General features: G+C 46.9%; 1 protein-coding gene across 4 annotated transcripts in view; it reads right to left on the reverse strand.

Moving 5' to 3' along the window:
* The window catches only part of NTN1 (netrin 1), a 133,274-nt gene that overhangs the window by 22,785 nt on the left and 84,337 nt on the right, over nucleotides 1-26,152 (reverse strand). For all 4 annotated transcript variants that reach the window (XM_040331120.1, XM_040331119.1, XM_040331121.1 and 1 more), the window contains exons 4-5: nucleotides 21,235-21,384; nucleotides 19,329-19,382 (exon numbers count right to left, since the gene is read on the reverse strand). In XM_040331120.1, coding sequence (XP_040187054.1) covers nucleotides 19,329-19,382; nucleotides 21,235-21,384 — 204 coding nt within the window. The remainder of the gene's footprint in view (nucleotides 1-19,328; nucleotides 19,383-21,234; nucleotides 21,385-26,152) is intronic.

Genomic DNA, 26,152 nt, shown 5'->3' on the forward strand with positions numbered 1-26,152 from the left:
TTGGCCAGCCAAATGGTCCGGGGGGGTGAAGTGGTTAAAGTGCACGCCTGGTGATAGTCCTTTGCTCTCTTCTTGATGAGGAAATGAAAGGTCAGGCCCATAAAAAGTTGAGTTTATGGTTGTAAATGCTTATCCCCCCCCCCCCCCCCCCGGGAAGCCCAGCATGGACCACCCATCACCAAGAAATGTCTAACTTGAACCAAATGGGCCAAAAGGAAGCAATGCATTAGCCGTGGGTTTTTGGACCGGACCGGTCTTAACAAACAGCAATCTAAACATTACGGCGGGTCACAAGCAATGGTTGGGGGGTAAAATCGCTTCTCGGAGATCGTTCCTCGGCTCTCAGATATCCGACTCGAAGTGCTTTGAATATCTGGTTAGTGGGATGTGAGGCAGAACTAGTAATTTCTGTCAGGGGGGGGGGGGGGACCAGAGGACCTTCGTGAAAGGCGATGGATGTGGCCTGTAATTCCGTCCTGCAAGTTTGAAGTTGCCATGGAGACAACCTCATGCCGGCCCACAGGTTTACCGTGCCAATAAATCTTTTTATATCACAATAGGACCTTCCGCCTGATTGGTCGGCCACGGTGCCCACGCAGAGTTTAGGATTGCGTCCAATGCACCATTCGGTGAGATATTTCACGGCAAAAAAAAAAAAAAATCGAATTTTTGTATCGAAATCTCTCATCACAAAAAAACAACCTCTCTATTGATCCAATGATGATCTTTTAGGCAATTTTTGTTGTTGAGAATCCACCGCCCATCTCTAGACATTTGTTGAGTGCTGCATAAGAGCTCTACCACGCCCTGGGGGGTTTTTGAGGGGGGAAACTGGCGAAAATTGATGGGCACAGTGGCGACAGTTGATGGGCACAGTGGCTGCATTTTATGGCATGGCACAGTGGCGACAATTGATGGGCACAGTGGCTGCATTTTATGGCATGGCACAGTGGCGACAATTAATGGGCACAGTGGCGACAATTGATGGGCACAGTGGCTGCGTTTTATGGCATGGCACAGTGGCGACAATTGATGGGCACAGTGGAGACAGTTGATGGGCACAGTGGAGACAATTGATGGGCACAGTGGCTGCGTTTTATGGCATGGCACAGTGGCGACAATTGATGGGCACAGTGGCGACAGTTGATGGGCACAGTGGCTGCGTTTTATGGCATGGCACAGTGGCGACAATTGATGGGCACAGTGGCGACAGTTGATGGGCACAGTGGCGACAGTTGATGGGCACAGAGGTTGCATTTTATGGCATGGCACAGTGGTTGCATTTTATGGCATGGCACAGTGGCGACAACTGATGGGCACAGTGGCTGCATTTTATGGCATGGCACAGTGGCGACAATTAATGGGCACATTGGTTGCATTTTATGGCATGGCACAGTGGCGACAATTGATGGGCACAGTGGCGACAATTGATGGGCACAGTGGCTGCATTTTATGGCATGGCACAGTGGCGACAATTAATGGGCACAGTGGTGACAATTGGGCACAGTGACTGCGTTTTATGGCATGGCACAGTGGCGAAAATTGATAGGCACAGTGGCGACAGTTGATGGGCACAGTGGCTGTGTTATGGCATGGCACAGTGGCGACAATTGATGGGCACAGTGGCGACAGTTGATGGGCACAGTGGCTGCATTTTATGGCATGGCACAGCGGCGACAATTGATGGGCACAGTGGTTGCGTTTGATGGGCACAGTGAGGCTACAATTGATGTTTTTTTTTTTCGTTTGTTTGCGCCCCCCCCCCCCCCCAAAAATTTTGATCACCAGCCGCCACTGTATATGTAACCTACTATGTATATGTAACGTAGCACGCGTTCCTGCGCAGTCCTGTCCCTGACACAATCTATTTTCAGCCATTTATAAGAGTAATAATACCTCCATTCAAGATGGCAAAGTGTTTATTTACAGCCAACGAAGCCTAAACTTCAGTGTGAATTATTTCCCTCCCTGTGCCAGCGCTTGCTCTTTTGGCCTTATTTTATTTTTACGCCGTTGCCAAGATAATTAGTATACTTCACTGGCTGCTACCAGCTCCGCTGGGAGGTCGGTCGCAGGTTTTCCACCGCGTGTCACCGTCTCTCTCGGCACCTTGCTCAATTAGCCCCGTGTCCCTCCTCCCCCCCCCCCCCCCCCACCAATAGCAGCCCACTGCCCCCCCATCGCAGCCAACGCCCCCCCATTAACCCCGCGGCTCAGCAACAAGCCGAGTTCAGCTCAGTGCACATTAACTGCCTATTATTCTGCTTGAGCAAGATTGATTGGAAGACAAATCAGCACAAATAAACCACGTAATTAGATTAGGCCTCATTATTGTTTACGGGTCCCCCCCCCTCTCCCTCCAATCCCCCCCCCCCTCCGAGCTGGGAGGTTTGAGTTTGATGGAGCACGAAAAATATGACCGCGCCGCTCTAAGAAGGGAAAAAAATCATCATTAGCTCCGGCTAATTGACTATCACTAAAGAAAAAACCTGTACAGGAATCCACAGCACAGCAAATAATAGAATAAATAATAAAATATAATAAATAATAGAATAAATAATAAAATATTATAAAATGTGAATCAGAATCTTGTTAATAAAATTCAACAAAAACTGTTACTTTGTAGATCTTACTTATTATATTATTATTATTAATTTTATATATATATATATTTTTTTATGTGTTCAAATATAAATTTCTGTGCTGGTCTGGAATCATGGAACAGCTACTACCCAAAGACCAGGAATGGAGCCAAAAATAAAAAAAGATGATATAAATGGCGCACACCATTTATATTATCATTATATATATTATTAGACTGTAAGCTCTTCTGAGCCGGGCCCTCTTAATCCTCTTGTATTTTATTGTATTATAACTGTATTGTCTCCCTTTTATATTGTTTTCAATTTGTTTTTTATTAGTCTTTTTCTTAACCACTTAAGACCTGGACCAAAATGCAGCTAAAAGGACCCGGCCAATTTTTGCGTTTCGGCACTGCGTCGCTTTAACTGACAATTGCGCGGTCGTGCGACGTGGCTCCCAAACAAAATTGGCGTCCTTTTTTTCCCCACAAATAGAGCTTTCTTTTGGTGCTATTTGATCACCTCTGCGGTTTTTATTTTTTGCACTATAAACAAAAATAGAGCGACAATTTTGAAAAAAATGCAATATTTTTTACTTTTTGCTATAATAAATTTCCCCCAAAAATATATAAAAAAACTTTTTTTTCCTCAGTTTAGGCCGATACGTATTCTTCTACATATTTTTGGTAAAAAAAATCGCAATAAGCGTTTATCGATTGGTTTGCGCAAAATTTATAGCGTTTACAAAATAGGGAATAGTTTTATTGCATTTTTATTAAAAAATTTTTTTTTTTACTACTAATGGCGGCGATCATCGATTTTTTTCGTGACTGCGACATTATGGCGGACACTTCGGACAATGTTGACACATTTTTGGGACCATTGTCATTTTCACAGCAAAAAATGCATTTAAAATGCTCTGATTACTGTGAAAATGACAGTTGCAGTTTGGGAGTTATCCACAAGGGGGCGCTGAAGGGGTTATGTGTCACCTAATGTGTGTTTACAACTGTAGGGGGGTGTGGCTGTAGGTGTGACGTCATCGACTGTGTCTCCCTATAAAAGGGATGACATGATCGATGCCGCCGGGGAAGCCATGTTTACACACAGCTCTCCCCGTTCTTCAGCTCCGGGGACCAATTGCGGGACTCCAGCGGCGATCGGGTCCGCTGGTTCCACGGTCCCGGAGCTTCGGACCGGGTTGCGGGCGCGCGCCCGCGACCCACGGCTGGACAACAGCACGTGCATGTGCCCAGCCATGCCATTCTGCCAACGTAAATGTGCAGGAGGCAGTCCTTAAGTGGTTAAGTACAAAAAAAAAAATGTACATTTAAATAAGATTCAATTTAAATATTGTAAAGCGCTGCGTAAACTTTTGGCACTATATAAATTCTGTATAATAATAAGATATTTTTTAGCAGAGACCCTAGAGAATAAAATGGGAGTTGTTGCAATATTTTATGTCACACTGTATTTGCTCAGCAGTCTTTCACATTTTTTGGGGAAGAAATACATGTTCATGAATATAAAAAAAAAAAAAACAGTAAAGTTTGCCCAATTTCTTTTTGTATAATGTGAAAGGTGATGGTAAATGGATACCTAACATGTCACGCTTTAAAATTGCGCACGCTCGTGAAATGGCGACAAACTACGGTACTTAAAAATCCCCATAGGCGAGGCTTTAAACATTTTCACAGGTTACCAGTTTTGAGTTACAGAGGAGGTCTGGAATTATTTTTCTCGCTCTAACAATCGCGGCGATACCTCACATGTGTGGTTTGAACACCATTTGCAGGAGCGACTTGCGTATGCGTTCGCTTCTGCGCGGTAGGAGGGATGGGGCGCTTTAAATAAAAAAATTAAAAACATTTTTGATCACTTTTATTGCTATCACAAGGAATCTAAACATCCCGTGTGACGGTAATAGGCAGTGACAGGTACTCTTTATGGAGGGATCGGGGGCCATAAGACCCCAAATGCCACCTCTGCACTGATAAGCATTCAAAACGCCAAGTTTGGCTAGTTTCAATGCTGTCGTTTTCTATTTGGCACCTTTAAGTCTTCAGTAAACTGGAAAGGATGTCGGGTTACTAGATTCGAGACCCAATCGAAGCCGTTTCCGGCGTCGCTCGAGCTTCCCGGTGGTAGGATACATTGTCGGTGGTCAGAGAGTGAGGACGGGATACATTTTTTTAGCGGTCAGAGAGTGAGGACAGAATGCAATGTTGGTGGTCAGAGAGTGAGGACAGGATACATTGTTGGCGGTCAGAGAGTGAGGACAGGATACATTGTTGGCGGTCAGAGAGTGAGGACAGGATACATTTTTTTAGCGGTCAGAGAGTGAGGACGGGATACATTGTTGGCGGTCAGAGAGTGAGGACAGGATACATTGTTGGCGGTCAGAGTGTGAGGATGGGATACATTGTTGGCGGTCAGAGAGTGAGGACAGGATACATTGTTGGTGGTCAGAGAGTGAGGACAGGATACATTGTTGGCGGTCAGAGAGTGAGGACAGGATACATTGTTGGCGGTCAGAGAGTGAGGACAGGATACATTGTTGGTGGTCAGAGAGTGAGGACGGGATATATTGTTGGCGGACAGAGAGTGAGGACAGGATACATTGTTGGCGGTCAGAGAGTGAGGACAGGATACATTGTTGGCGGTCAGAGAGTGAGGACAGGATAAATTGTTGGCGGTCAGAGAGTGAGGACGGGATATATTGTTGGCGGACAGAGAGTGAGGACGGGATACATTGTTGGTGGTCAGAGAGTGAGGACGGGATATATTGTTGGCGGTCAGAGAGTGAGGACGGGATAAATTGTTGGCGGTCAGAGAGTGAGGATGGGATAAATTGTTGGCGGTCAGAGAGTGAGGACAGGGATACATTGTTGGCGGTCAGAGAGTGAGGACAGGATACATTGTTGGTGGTCAGAGAGTGAGGACAGAATGCAATGTTGGTGGTCAGAGAGTGAGGACAGGATACATTGTTGTCGGTCAGAGAGTGAGGACAGGATACATTGTTGGCGGTCAGAGAGTGAGGACAGGATACATTGTTGGCGGTCAGAGAGTGAGGACAGGATACATTGTTGGCGGTCAGAGAGTGAGGACAGAATGCAATGTTGGCGGTCAGAGAGTGAGGACAGAATACATTGTTGGCGGTCAGAGAGTGAGGACAGGATACATTGTTGGCGGTCAGAGAGTGAGGACAGGATACATTGTTGGCGGTCAGAGAGTGAGGACAGAATGCAATGTTGGCGGTCAGAGAGTGAGGACAGAATGCAATGTTGGTGGTCAGAGAGTGAGGACAGAATGCAATGTTGGTGGTCAGAGAGTGAGGACAGGATACATTGTTGGTGGTCAGAGAGTGAGGACGGGATAAATTGTTGGTGGTCAGAGAGTGAGGACAGAATGCAATGTTGGTGGTCAGAGAGTGAGGACAGAATACATTGTTGTCGGTCAGAGAGTGAGGACAGAATGCAATGTTGGCGGTCAGAGAGTGAGGACACGATACATTGTTGGCGGTCAGAGAGTGAGGACATAATACATTGTTGGCGGTCAGAGAGTGAGGACAGGATACATTGTTGGTGGTCAGAGAGTGAGGACATGATACATTGTTGGCGGTCAGAGTGTGAGGATGGGATACATTGTTGGCGGTCAGAGAGTGAGGACAGAATACATTGTTGGCGGTCAGAGTGTGAGGACGGGATACATTGTTGGCGGTCAGATAGTGAGGACAGGATACATTGTTGGTGGTCAGAGAGTGAGGACAGAATACATTGTTGGCGGTCAGAGAGTGAGGACAGGATACATTGTTGGCGGTCAGAGAGTGAGGACAGGATACATTGTTGGCGGTCAGAGAGTGAGGACAGGATACATTGTTGGCGGTCAGAGAGTGAGGACAGGATACATTGTTGGCGGTCAGAGTGTGAGGACAGGATACATTGTTGGCGGTCAGAGAGTGAGGACAGGATACATTGTTGGTGGTCAGAGAGTGAGGACAGGATACATTGTTGGTGGTCAGAGAGTGAGGACAGGATACATTGTTGGTGGTCAGAGAGTGAGGACGGGATACATTGTTGGTGGTCAGAGAGTGAGGACAAGATACATTGTTGGGGGTCAGAGAGTGAGGACAGGATACATTGTTGGTGGTCAGAGAGTGAGGACAGGATACATTGTTGGTGGTCAGAGAGTGAGGACAGGATACATTGTTGGTGGTCAGAGAGTGAGGACGGGATACATTGTTGGTGGTCAGAGAGTGAGGACAAGATACATTGTTGGGGGTCAGAGAGTGAGGACAGGATACATTGTTGGTGGTCAGAGAGTGAGGACAGGATACATTGTTGGTGGTCAGAGAGTGAGGACAGGATACATTGTTGGTGGTCAGAGAGTGAGGACAGGATACATTGTTGGCGGTCAGAGAGTGAGGACAGAATGCAATGTTGGTGGTCAGAGAGTGAGGACAGAATGCAATGTTGGTGGTCAGAGAGTGAGGACAGGATACATTGTTGGCGGTCAGAGAGTAAGGACAGAATACATTGTTGGTGGTCAGAGAGTGAGGACAGAATACAATGTTGGTGGTCAGAGAGTGAGGACAGGATACATTGTTGGCGGTCAGAGAGTGAGGACAGAATGCAATGTTGGTGGTCAGAGAGTGAGGACAGAATGCAATGTTGGTGGTCAGAGAGTGAGGACAGAATACATTGTTGGCGGTCAGAGAGTGAGGACAGGATACATTGTTGGCGGTCAGAGAGTGAGGACAGGATACATTGTTGGCGGTCAGAGAGTGAGGACAGAATACAATGTTGGCGGTCAGAGAGTGAGGACGGGATACATTGTTGGTGGTCAGAGAGTGAGGACAGAATACATTGTTGGCGGTCAGAGAGTGAGGACGGGATACATTGTTGGATGAGGAGATGCTGTAGAAGACAATATGAAACTGGGAAGATGTTACATGAGACTAGTAGGGGTCAATACTGTTACCCTAATCAATGTTCCCACTACAGACTGCTGAGATGCGAGGGGCACACATCATGCACCAAGGGGCACCAGGGCTTTGGAAACATTGTAACTAAATAAAAAATATAACTACAAAAAACACACGACCATGGCAATTTCTTTTCGCCGATTCATCATATTTTTGGTGTGCAGAATTATCAGAGGGGGAGACGATCGATGTACAGAAGGCGCTGTCCTACTATCAGAAAATTTCCGTAGAACAAATCGGCGGCAGAACGTACTGCCAGCATGAAGGGGCTGATTGATACATATCATCCCCCAACAATGGCTCCGGGGAAATGTAAGGAGGGATTGTTCTTCCTATACAATACGCTGCGGAGAATCCCCCGGGACAATGGTGCTAATGTATGGACAAGTCTTGTGCCTTCCACCTCTGGTGGTCTCTTTCACCTAACGTCTAACCCCCCGTGAGACCCCTGCACTGTCCTATTGTCTGGGCCAGCCATTGCTGAATTTTGGGCTTCGGGGGTGGCCGATGGGGGACGGGGAGACTCCATTGTAATCCCCTCGCCATCTTTGTGCTGGAATGTGTATGAAGCTAATGGATGTATAGAATTAATACGTTGTACATTGTCAGGGTGAGACTCGCTGAGGCGGAGCGGCTTTGCTCTCAGCTTGTAAAAGTGAAAAGGCAGTAAAGATGGAAATTGATTTATGGCCAAAATAAGGAGAATGAAGGTCTTGTGGAAAACACCACCACCAATATTCAAGAACTCGGGACTGTGAGTCCGATAAGACAAAGTGATTTTCATTTATTGTACAAGTGTGTTCCTTCACTACGAGATACTACTACTGATTACAATATGTACACCACATTACCACAAGAGGTTACACCTACTAGCCTTTAATGAGAAATAATCCTTGAATATGGATCGTATGTAGTTCTTCAACACGTTTCGTGCTGAGCTTCATCAGAAAGATATACTATATGGCAGACCATGCGCCCACTCATGGCACCTTATGAGATGCCACTGACTGCAAGCCAAGGATGGCGGCCAGATGGGTATTTGGTGGATCGCAGGGGGGTGAAAATAGCGTAATGGGTAGGTGGATATACCCAGGTAGGTTGACGCTGGATGAACGAAGAAAAAACTTCCTTCCCCAGAAAAGATTAATGCCAACAAAGAAACTACTCAAGGGGATGAAGAGCTGGCAGGAAGTAATGGCCCAAAGAAACAGACCAGCACCTTGAGATGGCACCCACATACACCTCCACCCAAATACACCAGCGCCCGTCCGCTTCAACGACCTTGCTGACCATATACACACAAGCAGCTCTCTGGCAATTTGAACCTATTCCAGCCCTCCCAAAAAAATTGACACGGCATTCCATCAACACCGTAAGTCTGGATGTAGGGGGAAGGCGTTCGGCCCCCCGAAGAATTCCAGGTATGGTATATGTTTACATAGTTACATTGGTCTATACTTGGATCAATTTAACTATACTTGGAAACTGGATCAACCAGTGATCTCCACTAGCTTCTGGGTCCCGTGCTGAGTGGCCAAGTCTGATGCATTTTGAGCAAGTCGGCCACTCAGCACTGTGCATTCATAGAATTACAGACCGGTTAGCCTAACATCAATAGTATGTAAGCTCTTGGAGAGGATGATAAGGGACTATACACAAGATTTTATTAATGAGAACGGTATCATTAGCAGTAATCGGCATGGACTCATGAAGAATCGTTCTTGCCAAACCGATCTATTGACCTTCTATGAGGAGGTGAGTTGCCATTTAGATAAAGGAAGGCCCGTAGACGTGGTGTATCTGGATAAAGGAAGGCCCGTAGACGTGGTGTATCTGGATAAAGGAAGGCCCGTAGATGTGGTGTATCTGGATAAAGGAAGGTCCGTAGACGTGGTATATCTGGATAAAGGAAGGCCCGTAGACGCGGTGTATCTGGATAAAGCAAGGCCTGTAGGCGTGGTGTATCTGGATAAAGCAAGGCCCGTAGACGTGGTGTATCTGGATAAAGGAAGGCCCGTAGACGTGGTGTATCTGGATAAAGGAAGGCCCGTAGAAGTGGTGTATCTGGATAAAGGAAGGCCCGTAGATGTGGTGTATCTGGATAAAGGAAGGCCCGTAGACGTGGTGTATCTGGATAAAGGAAGGCCCGTAGACGTGGTGTATCTGGATAAAGGAAGGCCCGTAGACGTGGTGTATCCGGTTAAAGGAAGGCCTGTAGACGTGGTGTATCTAGATAAAGGAAGGCCCGTAGATGTGGTGTTTCTGGATAAAGGAAGGTCCGTAGATGTAGTGTATCTGGATAAAGGAAGGCCCGTAGACGTGGTGTATCTAGATAAAGGAAGGCCCGTAGATGTGGTGTATCTGGATAAAGGAAGGCCCGTAGAAGTGGTGTATCTGGATAAAGGAAGGCCCGTAGATGTGGTGTATCTGGATAAAGGAAGGCCCGTAGACGTGGTGTATCTGGATAAAGGAAGGCCCGTAGACGTGTTGTATCTAGATAAAGGAAGGCCCGTAGACGTGGTGTATCTGGATAAAGGAAGGCCCGTAGACGTGGTGTATCTGGATAAAGGAAGGCCCGTAGACGTGGTGTATCTGGATAAAGGAAGGCCTGTAGACGTGGTGTATCTGGATAAAGGAAGGCCCGTAGACGTGGTGTATCTGGATTTTGCAAAAGCATTAGACACAGTTCCCCATAAACTTTACTGTACAAAGTAAGGGCCGTTGGCATGGACCATAGGGTGAGCACATGGATTGAAACCTGGCTACAAGGGCGAGTTCAGAGGGTGGTGATAAATGAAGAGTACTCGGAATATTCAGGGGTGGAAGCATCCAGCCCTTCCTGCTGCTTCAAAGCGACCACAAATGGCTTAAAAAATTGTTTAAATGTCGCACACACATGCATTGGAGCGGTACTGCATTCGAATGCTAAACACTGCACTGGAATATTAAAGCTCGGTCCTTCAAAAGGTCCACTAGTCCTACAAATCTGTGATAATCCCCGAAGCCTGGCTCAGAATACAAACAGTATTACAGACACCCTTGCCCACCAGTGGGTGTAATAAGCAATGACGATAATTGGCTACGAAAAGCATAAAACCACAAATTTACGGGCGCCCCTACACAAACGAAAAATCGGCAAGAAGATGTCTTCCATGGAAGTTGGGATTCGGAGCCGTAACACGAGCCGGCGTGTTTAGAATATTGCATTCTCCTGATGAGACAGAGCGAGCTCACATCGAACACCACACCGAGCACATTCTCAGGCAGTTACACACTCCGCTCCGGCCCTGCGCCGATCGAGTAATTGAATGTAATGAAATGCAAGCGGAGAAAGAGAGAGAATTACTAATACTCATTGGAATCCTCCAACCTCTGCCAAGAAAAGAAAGAGAGAGGGAGAGAGAGAGAGCTCTTCGCAAAACCCAGCTCTGCATTCTGCCCGAGAAGACGAGGCAGCCTCCGGCGCGGATGAGGGTTTATCTATTGCCATCGAAACGCTGAGGAGTCCATAGCACCTTGGGAAAGAGGGAGTTCAAACAGTCACTGATTAATTACTGAACAAAGGACGAAGAAAAAAATCCCTTCAATACGAGGCTGAAAGAGATACAGGAGGAGTTGTAGATTTGTGGAGAGTGGCGGTCAGTGAAGAAGACGACATTTGGGGGAAGTTATTTCACAAAAGTTATGATAATTTCAACATTTTGAATCTGCCTTTTCTTGGAGAAAATGCTGCTGTATGCTCCTTCCAGTGCTGGTCACAAACCTAGAAGCAGTTTGTCACATGATCCCCAATGAAGTGGGGAATTAGCCAATGCGGATTCAACAAGTCTCAAATGCTATGCTGAGGGCCTTTGGTCAGATGACCAGTTATAAAGGGAGAATTAAACATCATTTTCTTTTCCTTGGTAAGCGCCTTCCAGCGCTGGTTACAAGACTAGAAGCAGTTGGTCACATGATCCGCAATGAAATAAAAAATTAGCCAATGTGAACTCAGCAGGTCTCAGATGCTAAAGGTTTTTGGTCAGGTGACCAGCTCAGAAGGGTTTCGGTCAGGTGACCAGCTGGAAAGACTTTTGGTCAGGTGACCAGCTCTAAAAGCTTTTGGTCAGGTGACCAGCTCTGATGGCTTTTGGTCAGGTGACCAGCTCTAAAAGCTCTTCATCAGGTACCCAGCTCTGACAGCTTTCGGTCAGGTGACCAGCTCTGACGGCTTTCGGTCAGGTGACCAGCTCAAAAAGCTTTCGGTTAGGTGACCAGCTGGAAAGGTTTTTTGATTTTTGTCAGGTGATCAGCTGGAAAGGCTTTCGTGGTCAGGTGACCAGCTCTGACGGCTTTCGGTCAGGTGACCAGCTCTGACGGCTTTCGGTCAGGTGACCAGCTCTGACGGCTTTCGGTCAGGTGACCAGCTCTGACGGCTTTCGGTCAGGTGACCAGCTCTGACAGGTTTCAGTCCGGTGACCAGCTCTGACAGGTTTCGGTCCGGTGACCAGCTCTGACAGGTTTCGGTCCGGTGACCAGCTCTGACAGGTTTCGGTCCGGTGACCAGCTCTGACAGGTTTCGGTCCGGTGACCAGCTCTGACAGGTTTCGGTCCGGTGACCAGCTCTGACAGGTTTCGGTCCGGTGACCAGCTCTGACAGGTTTCGGTCGGGTGACCAGCTCTGACAGATTTCGGTCGGGTGACCAGCTCTGACAGGTTTCGGTCAGGTGACCAGCTCTGACGGCTTTCGGTCGGGTGACCAGCTCTGATGTCCTTTGGTCAGGTGACCAGCTCTGAAGACCTTCAGTGAGGTGACCAGCTGGAAAGGCTTTTGGTCAAGTGACCATCAGGAAAGGCAAATGGTTTCAGTAGGGCAGTGGACGGTGGCAGTCGTTTTTTTATTATTTTTAGAAGCCTTAGTGAAAAAAAAATCTGGTAACTAAAACAGAGGGGGGATTAGGGTGTGCTCAGGCACACCTGGCACACCCTGTGTGCACGCCTATGCTTTCTGCAGCTTCTAATGCACATAGTGAGAAGCCCACAGTGGACTAAAGGGGAAGCCAGAGATTTAATGACCCGAATGTTAAAAACGTATTTTGTTGTTCGAAAACATCAGCGACAAATAAAAGACCAATGAATATAAATGAAGACTTCCACGTGCCTCAAGAGAAAAAAAAAGTAAAAAAAGAAGAGAAGATTAATATAAAATGGCGATGAAGAGACAGCGAGAACTTGTCAGCGGATAATAAGCCCTCCGCGGCGTTTCACATTCCACCCCGACGACGGCCCTGACTATTATCGGTGGTTATTCCCCTTCAAAAACGAGCGCCTGGGGCGACATCCACACTTCACGCTGAGCTCTTCTCCACATTGTCGTCCTAATCCCCTCAGATGTCTGGAGGATTAGCCGGATAGATGTGCCACGGGGGAGCGATCTGTACCTGTCATTTGACAGCCATTATCCTGACTGCGGCATTCAGAAAATGACAGGTTGGACTCTGGGACTTGTCCTTGTTCGTTCAGTGATGTCACTGCGCCCTGCCGCCTATCGCCTATATATATACTATATACTAAATGAATGCTCTTCCCCTATCATTAGATTTCCTGGTTCCTGCGTCAATGGCCACCTACAGGTAACACAAAGCTGAACGTCAGGCAAGCCGCTAACACGCAGATTGTATATACAGTATATACACTCACTAACCAGCCAATCACATAGCAGCAACTCAATGCATTTAAGCATCTAGAAGTGGCGAAGGCGACTTGCTGAAGATCAAACCGAGCATCAGAATGGGGATGAAAGTGACTTTGAACGTGGCATGGTTGTTAGTGGCAGACGATCTGGTCTGAGTATTTTGGGGATTTTCACGAACAAACAGTTGCACAGGAACAGAGTTAAAGCGGCGTTCCGCCCAAAAAAAAATATATGTGTAAACCAGCAGCTAAACATACTGCAGCTGCTGGCTTTTAATAAATGGACACTTACCTGTCCTGGAGTCCAGCGGTGTACCGTGGGTAAAGGTACCCAGCAGTGTAGCCTTTCGGCTTCACGTGGGGAACCCTACTGTGCATGCGCGAGGCCCGCTCCTCTCTCCTACTGGCCCAGGCGGCCGGGGAAGGGAGCCCTTCCGCTGACGTCACGGGCCGTGGCCTGGACTCCCAGAAGTGGGAAGGGATACCTGTCAAAGAGTATCAGGTATCCTCCCTCCCCCAGAAAGGTGCCAATTGTGGCACTGGAGGGGGGGGGGGGTAATCAGATGAGTGGAAGTTCCACTTTTGGGTGGAACTCTGCTTTAAGAGAGATCTCACTGGTGGAGAATTTAACGCAAAATGTCCGGGATGGACTAATCCTTTATAAAAGAATTCTGCTTTAAAAGACTATGGAAGCCACTGATGACCTCTCCTTCTGCAAAGGCCCTTGAATGTCTCTAACCAATCCCGGGCCAGACAATCGTTCTTTAATCAGATAAAATTCCAACCAATGGTTTGGAAGAAGCTGTACTCTTGTGACTGCTTTAAAGAGACAGGTACACTTTCACATGAGCAGAGGAATCAAAGGGGCTCGAGAAAAGAGGACGGATGACAGGTATGAAGTTTGAAGGTCAAGCTTGTGATAACTTGTGGTTGGTAGATGGGTGGACCTGGGTGTGCAGGGAATTTTTCCTCGGTTGTGTCACGATCGCTCAGGACTGTTTATTGTTATTATCTCCCGTCCATTATCGGCTTCTTCTTTCTTACAGAAAAAAAGAAAACATACACTGATTTTCTTGTTTCTGCTCCTCTCATTGTCGGCTAATCTGCGTATTTTTCCTTTTCGAGGGTCTGCTGAACCGCGTCGGGCGTGTCAGGACTGGAGCAACAATTCAAAACAGGGACCAGCAGAGCACACATGGACACCGCGGCCCCGGCACAGATCCGGGCCCATCCTGGTCACATGGCACTCAACCCTCATATCCTGAGGTAACCAGAGAAGGAACAATCGAGGAAGGGAAATACATCTGAGGATTCCCTACTGAGGATGGAAAATCGGAGAAGACCGGAGAGGGGAAGGCCAGTTGAAGACGTTGAAGACTTTTTTTTATAGCTTCTCCAAGTCACAAGTTTAGTTGGAAAATCGGGAGAAGACCGGAGAGGGGAAGGCCAGTTGAAGACGTTGAAGACTTTTTTTATAGCTTCTCCAAGTCACAAGTTTAGTTGGAACATCTTCAACATTACAGAACAAGTCCAGTTGAATATGACTCGGCGCGCCGAGCCCACCCATTTGTGTGATGATAGCGAATACATTTTTGCCATTTTCACACTAAAGTTCCTCCCCGCCAATCAGGAGGCAGGTTGTGAAGAACGTTTCCCGATTGGCCAAAGCGTCAGGCGATCTTATTGGATGCTTTGGTGGAAGAGGAGACACACGGCGGAGGAAGTTTGGGGGGGGGGGTTCCGGTCTCAGTGCCGCGCTGCCTCGCTGGGGGGGGGGGTGTTTGTTTGCCGCCGCCCCAAAAAGAAGAACCCGCCAGCCGCGACTCAGTTTGAACCGCCATCTACTCCAGTGTTTCTCAACCTTTTTTTCAGTCAAGGCACCGTGTAAAATGAGGCACAATTTGGAGGCACAGATAGTTTTATATAATGCAGGAACATCCACACACATAGGACACCCAACGTTGGAGGAGGAGCAAATACAGCAAAGAAAGGGAGGGGCAAAACAAAGATGCTGTGCATGTGCCCGACGTCTTAACCGCTTGCCGACCGCCGCACAACTTTTTACATTGTCACAATGGCACAACTGGGCAAATGGGAGTATATATACGTCCCGTTTAATTTGCCGCTGTGTGTGCACGCTAGCGACCGGGCACGCAGGACCCGCGGACTTAATTGTCCGCCGGTGTCACGAAGCTGAAGAACGGGGAGATGTCAGTGTAAACACAACATCTCCCCGTTCTTCCTAGTGACATGTCACTGATCGTCTGTTCCCTGTCATCGGAAACAGCGATCAGTGACGTGTCACTCGTAGCCGCGCCCCCTAACAGTTAGAATCACTCCCTAGGACACACTTAGCCCCTTCAGCGCCCCCTACAGGTTAATAAGGATGAGCTCCGGCGTGTTCGCACACCCCACGTGCGGAGCCCGCCAGGAAGGTCGGCATTGCGCTTTGCGCTAATCACAGGCAGTGTGACATTTCCCGATCTCTGCAGCCTCGCAATGGGACAATGTCACACTGCCTGTGATTAGCCCAGCGCCGTGCTGACCTCCTGGCGGGCTCTGCACGTGGGGTGTGCGAACACGCCGGAGCTCATCCTTACAGGTTAACCCCTTCACTGCCAGTGTCATTTTTACAGTAAGCAGTGCATTTTTATAGCAACTATAAATGACAATGGTTCCAAAATGGTGTCAAAAGTGTCCAATGGTGTCCGCCATAATGTCATAGTCACGATAAAAATCGCTGATCACTGCCATTACTAGTAAAAAAAAATGTATAAAAATGCCATAAAACGATCCCCTATTTTGTAGACGCTATAACTTTTGCGCAAACCAATCAAATGCTTATTGCGATTTTTTTACCAAAATTATTTAGAAGAATACGTATCGGCCTAAACTGAAAAAATAAAAAAAATTATATATTTTTTGGGGATATTTATATATATATATATATATATATATTTATTTATTTTTTTCAAAATTGTCGCTCTATTTTTGTTTATAACGCAAAAAATAAAAACCGCAGAGGTGATCAAATACCACCAAAAGAAAGTTCTATTTGTGGGAGAAAAAGGACGTCAATTTTGTCTGGAAAACAACTTTGCCCGACCGCGCAAGTGTCAGTTAAAGCGACGCAGTGCCGAATCGCAAAAAAGTGGCCCGGTCTTTGGCCAGCCAAATGGTCCGGGGCTGAAGTGGTCAACCAATGAAATAATTGGTTGTTTGAACACTGGCAGCCAGAAGATTGCAATGGCGCACAATGCAAACTTGTGGTTTTGTATAATTAAAAGGCAGGCTTGATCCACCTGGTGACTTGTATAACATTTTTGGGCATTTTGCCAAGGCGCCCCTGAAGAAACCTCTGGGCACCCTGGTGGAAAAAGTCTGACCTGCTCTAAAATGGCCTTAGATATAGATATACAGTTGGTATACCAAGGCCAGACGCTGATTCTTCCTCGTGTACGCCATCCGGGGGGGGGGGGGCACAGAACACCTCGCAATCATTTTTGCGCACCTTGTTTTTGTTAAAATTCCAGAGCGCTTTGCTTGAGAAGTTATTTGTTCGCTATTATTAGAATTCATTTTCCATTTCAGCACATGAAGGACGTTTCACGCCAATTAAAAAATACTGGCTGACTTTGTGTTTTTCCAAAAAAATATGTATAAACACAAGCGTGACCGTGCAAATGTTATCACCTCATTCCTCTGTAATCGGGGGAGGGGGTGAAAGTAAAAAAAACGCCAAGGGCCACTAATAAGACGAGCTGTACTCACTCCTGCCATACCAGACACGTGACAAAACACAGGATTGGTCAACCGCCCAGAAAAAAAAAAAAATGCATCATTTTTAAGCTCGTAAACATTGACCACATTTCTGGGTTTTATCTGATATTTTTGGGTAAATAACCAAACAGCTTCATACAAAAGCAAAACACAAACACACAAAACGTGTGGGGAGGTTCCTGTGCATGCACGCACACCTGGCACCTTTTAGAGACCCATAGCGCATGTGCGTGCGTACGCGGGAATCCCCCACGCATGCATGCTGCTGGTCTTTGCCAGTTCCCAAATACTTGGCACAGGGCAGCGTCACGTCTGCAAATGCACGGAATCTCGCGCCCCATATACTCCCTTCAGGAACACGTGAGGAAGTGCTGTTCAAAATGTCTCTGAAATTTATGAAACATAAGAGGAAGGGTGGAGGAACCAGGAGAGCAAAGGGTATTTTATTGGGTGAAGTTCTGTTTTACTATATCCCTCGCATAGTGTACTGTGCCAGGAAGGGGTTAACATCAACCCGCCCACCCAGAGCTCCCTCTTCTATAGGCCCACCCAACAGGAGCTTCCTCTCCTATAGGCCCACCCAACAGGAGCTCCCTCTTCTATAAGCCCACCTAAAGCTCCCTTTCTTATAAGCCCACTCACCTAGAGCACCCTCTCCTATAGGCCCACCCAACAGGAGCTCCCTCTTCTATAAGCCCGCCCTCCCGGAGCTCTCTCTCCTATAGGCCCACCCAACAGGAGCTCCCTCTTCTATAAGCCCGCCTTCCCAAAGCTGCCTCTTCTATAAATCCACCCACCTGGAGCTCTCTCTTCTATAGGCCCACCCAACAGGAGCTCCCTCTTCTATAAGCCCACCCAAAACTCCCTTTCTTATAAGCCCACCCACCTACAGCTCCCTCTCCTATAGGCCCACCCACCTACAGCTCCCTCTCCTATAGGCCCACCCAACAGGAGCTCCCTTCTCCTATAGGCCCACCCAACAGGAGCTCTCTCTCCTATAGGCCCACCCAACAGGAGCTCCCTCTTCTATAGGCCCACCTAACAGGAGCTCCCTCTCCTATAGGCCCACCCAACAGGAGCTCCCTCTTCTATAAGCCTACCTTCCCACCCGAGGCTCCCTCTCCTATAAATACACCCACATGGAGCTCTCTCTCATATAAGTCCACTCGCCCAGAGCGCCCTTGTCTATAAGCCCACTCACCCAGAGCGCCCTCTTTTATATGCCTGGCCACCCATTCAAAGCTCCCTCTTCTATAAGCCCACCCACCTAGAGTTCCCTCTCCTATAAACCCACTCACCCAGAGCTATCTCTACTATAACCCCACCCACCCAAGGCTCCCTCACCTATAAGACCACCTACCCATGGCTCCCCCACCTATAAGATCACCTACCCAAGGCTCCCTAACCTATAAGCCCACTCACCCATAGCTCCCTCTCTCATAAGTCCACCTATCCGAAGCTCCCTATACTATAATCTCATCCACCTGATTCTCCCTCTTCTATAAGCCCACCCACCCAGAGCTCCCTCTCCTATAAGACCACCCAGCAGGAGCTCTCTCTCCTGTAAGATCATCTACCCAGAGTACCCTCTCCTATAAGCCCACCCGGAGCTCCCTCTCCTATAAGCTCCCCCACCTGAGTCTCCCTCTCCTTTAGGACCACCAACCAGGATCTCCCTCTCCTATAAACCCCCCCAGCAGGAGCTCCCTAAAAACCCACCAAGAGCTTCCTGTAATCCCACACAGCGTTCTCTCTCTTATAAGCCCACCCACCTGGAGCTTCCACTCCTAAAAGCCCACCTACCCGGGGCTCCCTCTCCAATAGGCCCGCCCACCTAGAGCTCTCTCTACTGTTAGCCCACCTACCCGGGGCTCCCTCTCCGATAGGCCCGCCCACCTAGAGCTCCCTCTACTGTTAGCCCACCTACCCAGGGCTCCCTCTCCTATAATCCCACACACCAGGAGCTCCCTCTCCTATCAGCCCACCCACCGGGGCTTCATCTCCAATACGCCCACCCCAGGTCCTCCCCCTTCCTGCCCATCCAGCCACTCCCACTGGCAGGCTCATGTCAGCTTTCATCATCTTGTGTGTGGCATTTCTCAAAATAAAGAAAGATTTAAAGGTGTTTTACTGGCTAAAATGATAATAAATCTGAGAAAAAAAAATAACCTGAATGTTATCCATCAGTAACCGATCCTTCACATAATACAATAACAGTTTGAAGTCAAATGATTGCTATACTGCTCAGCAGTGACAACACACATGAGGTCATGCAGATTATTTACGGTCAATGATGCCGTTTTGCTTACCTGCCGGTTCTTCGGTGCTGCTGGCTGCCGTAGTGGGCGGAGCTACTGGGATTTCTGTGGAAAAACAAGGCAGGTGGTGTGGAAAGTAAAAAAAAAAGAAAAGAAAATACATTAGTGATTTCTTTATAACATGTAAGAGAACTGGAAAGGTTTGTTCTATGGCAGGGCTCATTGTACATGGCGGTCATGTTAGTATAAATTTAATGACTTTGTTAGCGTATTTTCCTACATGAGCAGCCAGGGAGCTAATGGCAGTTATTTTCAGGCAGCGCTGAATTAAAGAGAACCTGTCACACACTGGAGGGAAGAGTAAAACTACTCGGCTATTTCTTTTACTTGTACATTTTTTTGTAGCTAATGCTGAGTAATCATGTAGTTGGAAATCATCAGTTTTGGCTCCATTTCTCTGACTCTACATCAGAAAGGAGCTCTGGTTCCCGACAGGTTCATTTATCCAATAGGGTGTTACTTTATTAGTGACAGGTTCCCTTTAAGGGAAAAGCCAATCAGAATATCATTTCTGTCTGCTGCCTGCTTCCTCTGCTATACACTAAGTGTCATTTCTGTCTGCTGCCTGCTTTCTCTGCTATGCACTAAGTGTCATTTCTGTCTGCTTCCTCTGCTATGCACTAAGTGTCATTTCTGTCTGCTGCCTGCTTCCTCTGCTATGCACTGTCATTTCTGTCTGCTGCCTGCTTTCTCTGCTATGCACTAAGTGTCATTTCTGTCTGCTTCCTCTGCTATGCACTAAGTGTCATTTCTGTCTGCTGCCTGCTTTCTCTGCTATGCACTAAGTGTCATTTCTGTCTGCTGCCTGCTTGCTCTGCTATCCGCATAAGTCACTTCTGATGTGTTTTTCTGACATCAAGAGAAAAATGGTGAGCTGGGAGGGACCTCCAGCTGATAGCCTCAGCTCTATTCCTGTGTGAAGGGGGGCGGGTCTCTTGCCTCCAATTAACTCTCAGAGCTCTCCTCACTGATGTAACATCAGCTCTCCGCCCCCTGCATTTCAGAGCCGAGAGATCTCCTGTGTAAATTCTGCACTTTGAATGGATGTAGGGGAAAGAAGGCTATGGATAAACAGGTACAATTTGTATCATCTCTGTGTGTCACCTGATGCCAGTCAATTCACTGGGTATATGGAAAGGTTTACAACCACTTTAAAAACCAGAATTAGAAAATGATGACTTGGCAATTGCTGATGGAGCTTATTTAGAGTGGAGAACCTCTTTAGCAATTTGCTGATGCTACTGCCCGCCATCTATTGGCTGCTACGGGTAACGGCTGGGTCGGTGAATCCCATGCCGGGGCTCTTTTCTTCTATATATTAACTCACAATCACATCACACATTGTTAGTAGGAGACGTTTGGTGGAGAACAATACCATTTACTCATAGATGTTTCAATGTTTTTCCCTGGATGAGTCAATGGCCCAAGGCCAATATGGCCAATCTATTCAGAGGTAAGCTGCCTAAAGATTCAATAGGCTTCTATAGTCAGTTGACTGAATGGCTGCTTCTGCAATCAGACTCGTAACTCACCCAACTGATTCCAAAGTGTTGGCTTTTGGCATGTTGCCTCTACCTGGCAGCCATCTTGTAGGTTTGATATGAGAATTACTAGGAGCCAAAGCCATTGTATTTCTTTTTGGTGATGTTCACAGGCTTGTAGATAGTAAACACCCATGAACCGTGGTACAATGGGCTTCATACATAAGGAAGAACGAGAATTTTAATGAAGTTGATGGAAGCTAGTCCTCATCGATCATTCCTATACATGAAGCCCATTGGTTGTTACTTTAACGCCTCAAGACCCTTCCCACCAACATTCTGGAGACATCTTGGGTCTAGAGTAAATGGCATTGTTGGTTAATAGTTTGTACGACACAAAGTTTGACTAGACATACTTATGCAGGGGGCAATGGGCGAGCGGCTTTGTTGGTAGCCCTTGGCACATCGATTGCACGTTATGCCAGTCACGCCATCCTTGCAGGGACACTGGCCCGTTGTCTGATTACAGGTTTTGCCGGCCGCACCAACAGGATGGCAGTCGCAGGCTGCGGGGTGGAACAGACAAGAAGGGTTTGGAAAAAACAGCACAAGGTCACAAAGCCAAAACACAAGTACCACATTACACTGTGATGCCGAGGTCTGCCGGGGAGGGGACAGCCAAGAGGAAGACGGGAGCGGGAGAAGTGGGGGGGGGGAGGGGATAATCTATCATGCAAGCTGTCTACTGAAGCCAATACAAGCTATAGATTCATTGCATAAAATCACAAACAGACATACTGATAATAATAATAATACCCCTAATGTGCTGATAAGACAGGTGCACTTTAATAAAAGCCAAGTGTTTTGTGAGGAAGTTCAGGATTTAGGAAGCCTTTACGGGTTCACTAGGATCCGGCATTCAAGAATCCTGGGGAAGCCCTTCCTATAAAATGGCCGCCTTCACCTTCACAAAACATTGGTCAGTTTAGACAATCGTAATAAAGACAGAATATGTAATGAACATCATAAAGACAATGACAACAACAACATTTGCATTTTCACTCTCCCATATTGCAATGCGGTAAGTAAAGTATCTGATTGGTTGCTTTGTCCGCACTGTATATTACAACCCTTTTCGTAGGGTCTTTAGTTCTATCTGTTGTGGGAACAACTGCCGTGGAACTGACACTTTTCCTACTCCAAACCACCTGCAAAATATTAAAATCTAATCTTTGTTCTTCTATTAAAAACATTTACAGTGTTTTACCCTTTTTGTTTCGCAACCGTGGTGCAATATTTTTTTTTGCCATTCTCAACCAGGATTTGGTGGATCCCTATAGGGTTTCTCCAGAGGTTGCAAGGGGTTCCTTGGATTTCTCTGGTTTATCCAGAGGTTACCAGTGGTTCCTTGGATTCCTCTGGTTTCTCCTGAGGTTACCAGGGGTTCCTTGGATTCCTCTGGTTTCTCCTGAGGTTACCAGGGGTTCCTTGGATTCCTCTGGTTTTTCCTGAGGTTACCAGGGGTTCCTTGGATTCCTCTGGTTTCTCCTGAGGTTACCAGGAGTTCCTTGGATTCCTCTGGTTTCTCCTGAGGTTACCAGGGGTTCCTTGGATTCCTCTGGTTTCTCCAGAGGTTACCAGGGGTTTCTTGGATTCCTTGGGTTTCTCCAGAGGTTACCAGGGGTTCCTTGGATTCCTCAGGTTTCTCCAGAGGTTACCAGGGGTTCCTTGGATTCCTCTGGTTCCACCAGAGGTTACCAGGGGTTCCATGGATTCCTCGGGTTTCTCCAGAGGTTACCAGGGGTTTCTTGGATTCCTCTGGTTTCCTAGGCTTCCTCGGGTTTCTCCAGAGGTTACCAGGGGTTCCTTGGATTCCTCTGGTTTCTCCAGAGGTTCCTTGGATTCCTCTGGTTTCTTCAGAGGTTACCAGGGGTTCCTTGGATTCCTCGGGTTTCTCCAGAGGTTACCAGGGGTTCCTTGGGTTTCTCCAGAGGTTACCAGGGGTTTCTTGGCTTCCTCAGGTTTCTCCAGAGGTTACCAGGGGTTCCTTGGATTCCTCTGGTTTCTCCAGAGGTTACCAGGGGTTCCTCGTGTTGTGACTGAAATACTTCCCATTTAATGGTGTATGAATAGTTCTGAAGCCAAAGCCAGTGGCCTTCTGACCACTACTTCCTTCTGGAAGCGTGTTCACTGCACTCTCCCAGCACAGTGACAGAGCTCTTGGTCCTTGCTAATGATCGGGAGCCACCAGGACAGGTCATTGGTCAAGTGATCGGCCAATTCTTTCCACCCAGGGAATAAAGATGCAGTTAAAAAGAAGGGGTTAAAGAGGTCCATGGACTATAGACCTTGGAGAGCCTGTGTTTCTTGCCTCAGGAACATGTTTGAGATGAAATATAATTACATTTACTATAAAGTAAAATTGGGTGATAATTGTATGTTACGGCCGTCATCTGTTAGGCAACGTCTTCCGCCATTGTCTGTCGTGTTTATCTTTCAGGCGCGGCTTCAACTCTTCAATATTCTTTTTGTTGTGTTAGATGAAAGCTGGATGCGTGCGCCGTGTGATTCACTTTCAGATGGAAGCAAGCCATGATGGCTCTTTGCATTACAGCATCATTAAAAAACTGACTTAAAGTGGACCTGTCATTTGAAGCCGCACAAGGTGCAGGGCACAAGTCAGCAACTCCCTCTTTCATACCATGACTAAAGCACTGCTGGTCCCCTGGTCTCCCATCTGTGACCTAAACCCTATAACAGCCCAGATCACATGATCTATGGCTACCCCAGGAGCCTTGTGGATGCTTCATCTCATCGGAGACTGCAGAGTTCCTGTTGTTTTCAATCAGTCCCTGTCTTGTAGACTTGCAGTAAGTTATGTAAAACCTAAATGAAGTAGAGCCTGCATATGTCAGCCGACAGCGCTGCCTCCGTTGTGCAGAAATACCATACTGTGGGATTTCTGCGCAACGGAGGCAGCATTGTCGGCTCACTACAGAAGTTAGGAGCTCCCTGGATTTCTCCCAGACCAATACGTATTTGTCTGTTCTTTCATTGTATTTAAAAGAGGCAAAACATAGAGAAATGTGCTTGTATCAGGGCCAGGCCAAGAGGTGGTCTTGATTTGGGGGGGTTGTGCTTGAAGAGGTGATTTGGAGGGGGGGGCGGGGATTTGTACTAGTAGGGGGCGGCTGCCCTGGACACAATGGAGATTTCGGGGGGGTAAAGCTAGAAGGCGCCCGCAATCCCGGAAGGAAGACCGAATGAAGATGTAAGCCCTGTCCGCTGGGACAGCACACTGCTGGAGGGCTTCTTTCTAAGATAAGTATTTCATAATGTGCCCATTAGGCCATAGCCTTGCAGGAGATATGATATGATATCTGATCCCTAGAGGAACCTGCAGCAACCTTTTGCACATTACTTCATAAAATTTGCAGCTTCACTTGACAAGGGACATTTTTTTGTAACTGTCTTAGAGACAAAACAAGGTCTAGGAATTTTTTTTTTTTGATGTATCATTAAAAAGTAATTTAAAAGTTATATAGTACATATATTATATGTGAATGGGAAGTGTCGGAAGGAGTTCATGCTGAAAATTGTTCTATACACCGTAACGTCGTACTGCAGGAAACTGAAAGTGTTTGGACAGCTTAATCTTCGTGTCATTCTCCTGCTCACAAAAGGTGGTGAATGTTTTATGAGCGCTTAAAATGCCAAGTGAAAATGTCAGTAATCTGAATGCTGCATGCGTCACCCTGTCCTTGTGTCAATAAATTTTACCACGGCCGACGGCAAGCCATCCGTGAAGTATCTAAACTTCTGTTAATAAGAACTAAAATGTGTGTTTCCCTTAAAAACAATGCACCCAGGTCTTTTTTTTTTTGAGTGTTGGTGACCATGGGTGGGCAGGGAGAGGTTAATATACACCTGCTGACAGGACTGCACAGGTGTGCTGAGAAATGCGTAATGTACGTACGTCTATATGTAACACCTGGCATGTCACCCTGATATATATTTGTCAAAAAAGAACACATTGAAAGGTCACGTTATGTATTTAGCTCAGCAGACAACCAAAAAAAAGTAACAAAATCAGAATGTGGGCGCAGGGGGGAGATGACGGAGTATGATGCACAAAAGACGTGGGGAATGGGGCAGTTATTTCAGAAATGTCATCTATGTATCGGTGCTACACAGATTGAGAGTAAAACATATAGATGTACATGTTCTCAAAACAAGATGGAGAAAGTTTGACAGAAACCTTTCTGAAGAATAAAAATGGAAGAAGTACGGCCAACTTCTGAACAAGAAGCCTTCATGAGGACAAGATGGAGGCAGTTAGGCCAATTGCAGCAAAAGAAAACTCAATAAGAAAGAGGCGAAATAACTACCTCAAAAGAATCCTTTCTGAGGACCAGAAGAAGGCGGCAAGTCTATCTATTGCAGAAGAAGCTTTTGTAAGGACAAGAAGGAGGAAGTCAGTCTAACTCCTGCACAAGAAGCCCATACTGAGGACCAAGAGGAGGCAGGCGGTCTAATTGCTACACCAAGAAATCAAACTGAGGACATGATGGAAGCAGTTAGACCAACTGCTAGACAAGAAGACTAATTGAAGACAAGATGGAGAAAGTTAGGCCAACTGCTAGACAAGAAGTCAAACTGAGGACATGATGGAAGCAGTTAGGCCAACTGCTAGACAAGAAGACTAATTGAAGACAAGATGGAGAAACGTAGGCTTACTGCTGCTTGGGAGACCTTGCCAAGGGCAGAATAGAAGCAGTGGTGCAGAAAAATGCTTCCCTAAGGACAAGATGGAGGCAATCTAGTGGCCAACTGCTACCATGAAGCCTTAAGCAAGGACAAGGTGGAGGCAGTTGGGCCAATTGCTGCAAAAGAAAACTCAGTAAGAACAAGGTGAAATAACTACCTCAAAATAATCTTTTCTGAAGACCAGAAGGCGGCAGCAAGTCTATTGCTGAAGAAGCTTTCATAAGGGCAAGAAGAAGGCAGTCAATCTAACTCCTGCACAAGAAGCCCCACTGAGGACCAAGAGGAGGCAGACAATCTAATTTCTACACAAGAAGTCAAAAGGAGGACATGATGGAAGCAGTTAGGCTAACTGCTAGACAAGAAGTGAAAATGAGGACATGATAGAAGCAGTTAGGCTAACTGCTAGACAAGAAGACTAATTTTGAAGACCAGATGGAGAAAGTTAGGCTTACTGCTGCTCGGGAGACCTTGCCAAGGGAAGAATAAAAGCAGTTAAGGTAACTGGTGCAGAAAATGCTTCCCTAAGGACAAGGTGAAGGCAATCTGGTGGCCAACTGCTACAAAGAA

This window comes from Rana temporaria, chromosome 12, assembly GCF_905171775.1.
Source record: "Rana temporaria chromosome 12, aRanTem1.1, whole genome shotgun sequence".
Classification (NCBI taxonomy): Eukaryota; Metazoa; Chordata; class Amphibia; order Anura; family Ranidae; genus Rana; species Rana temporaria.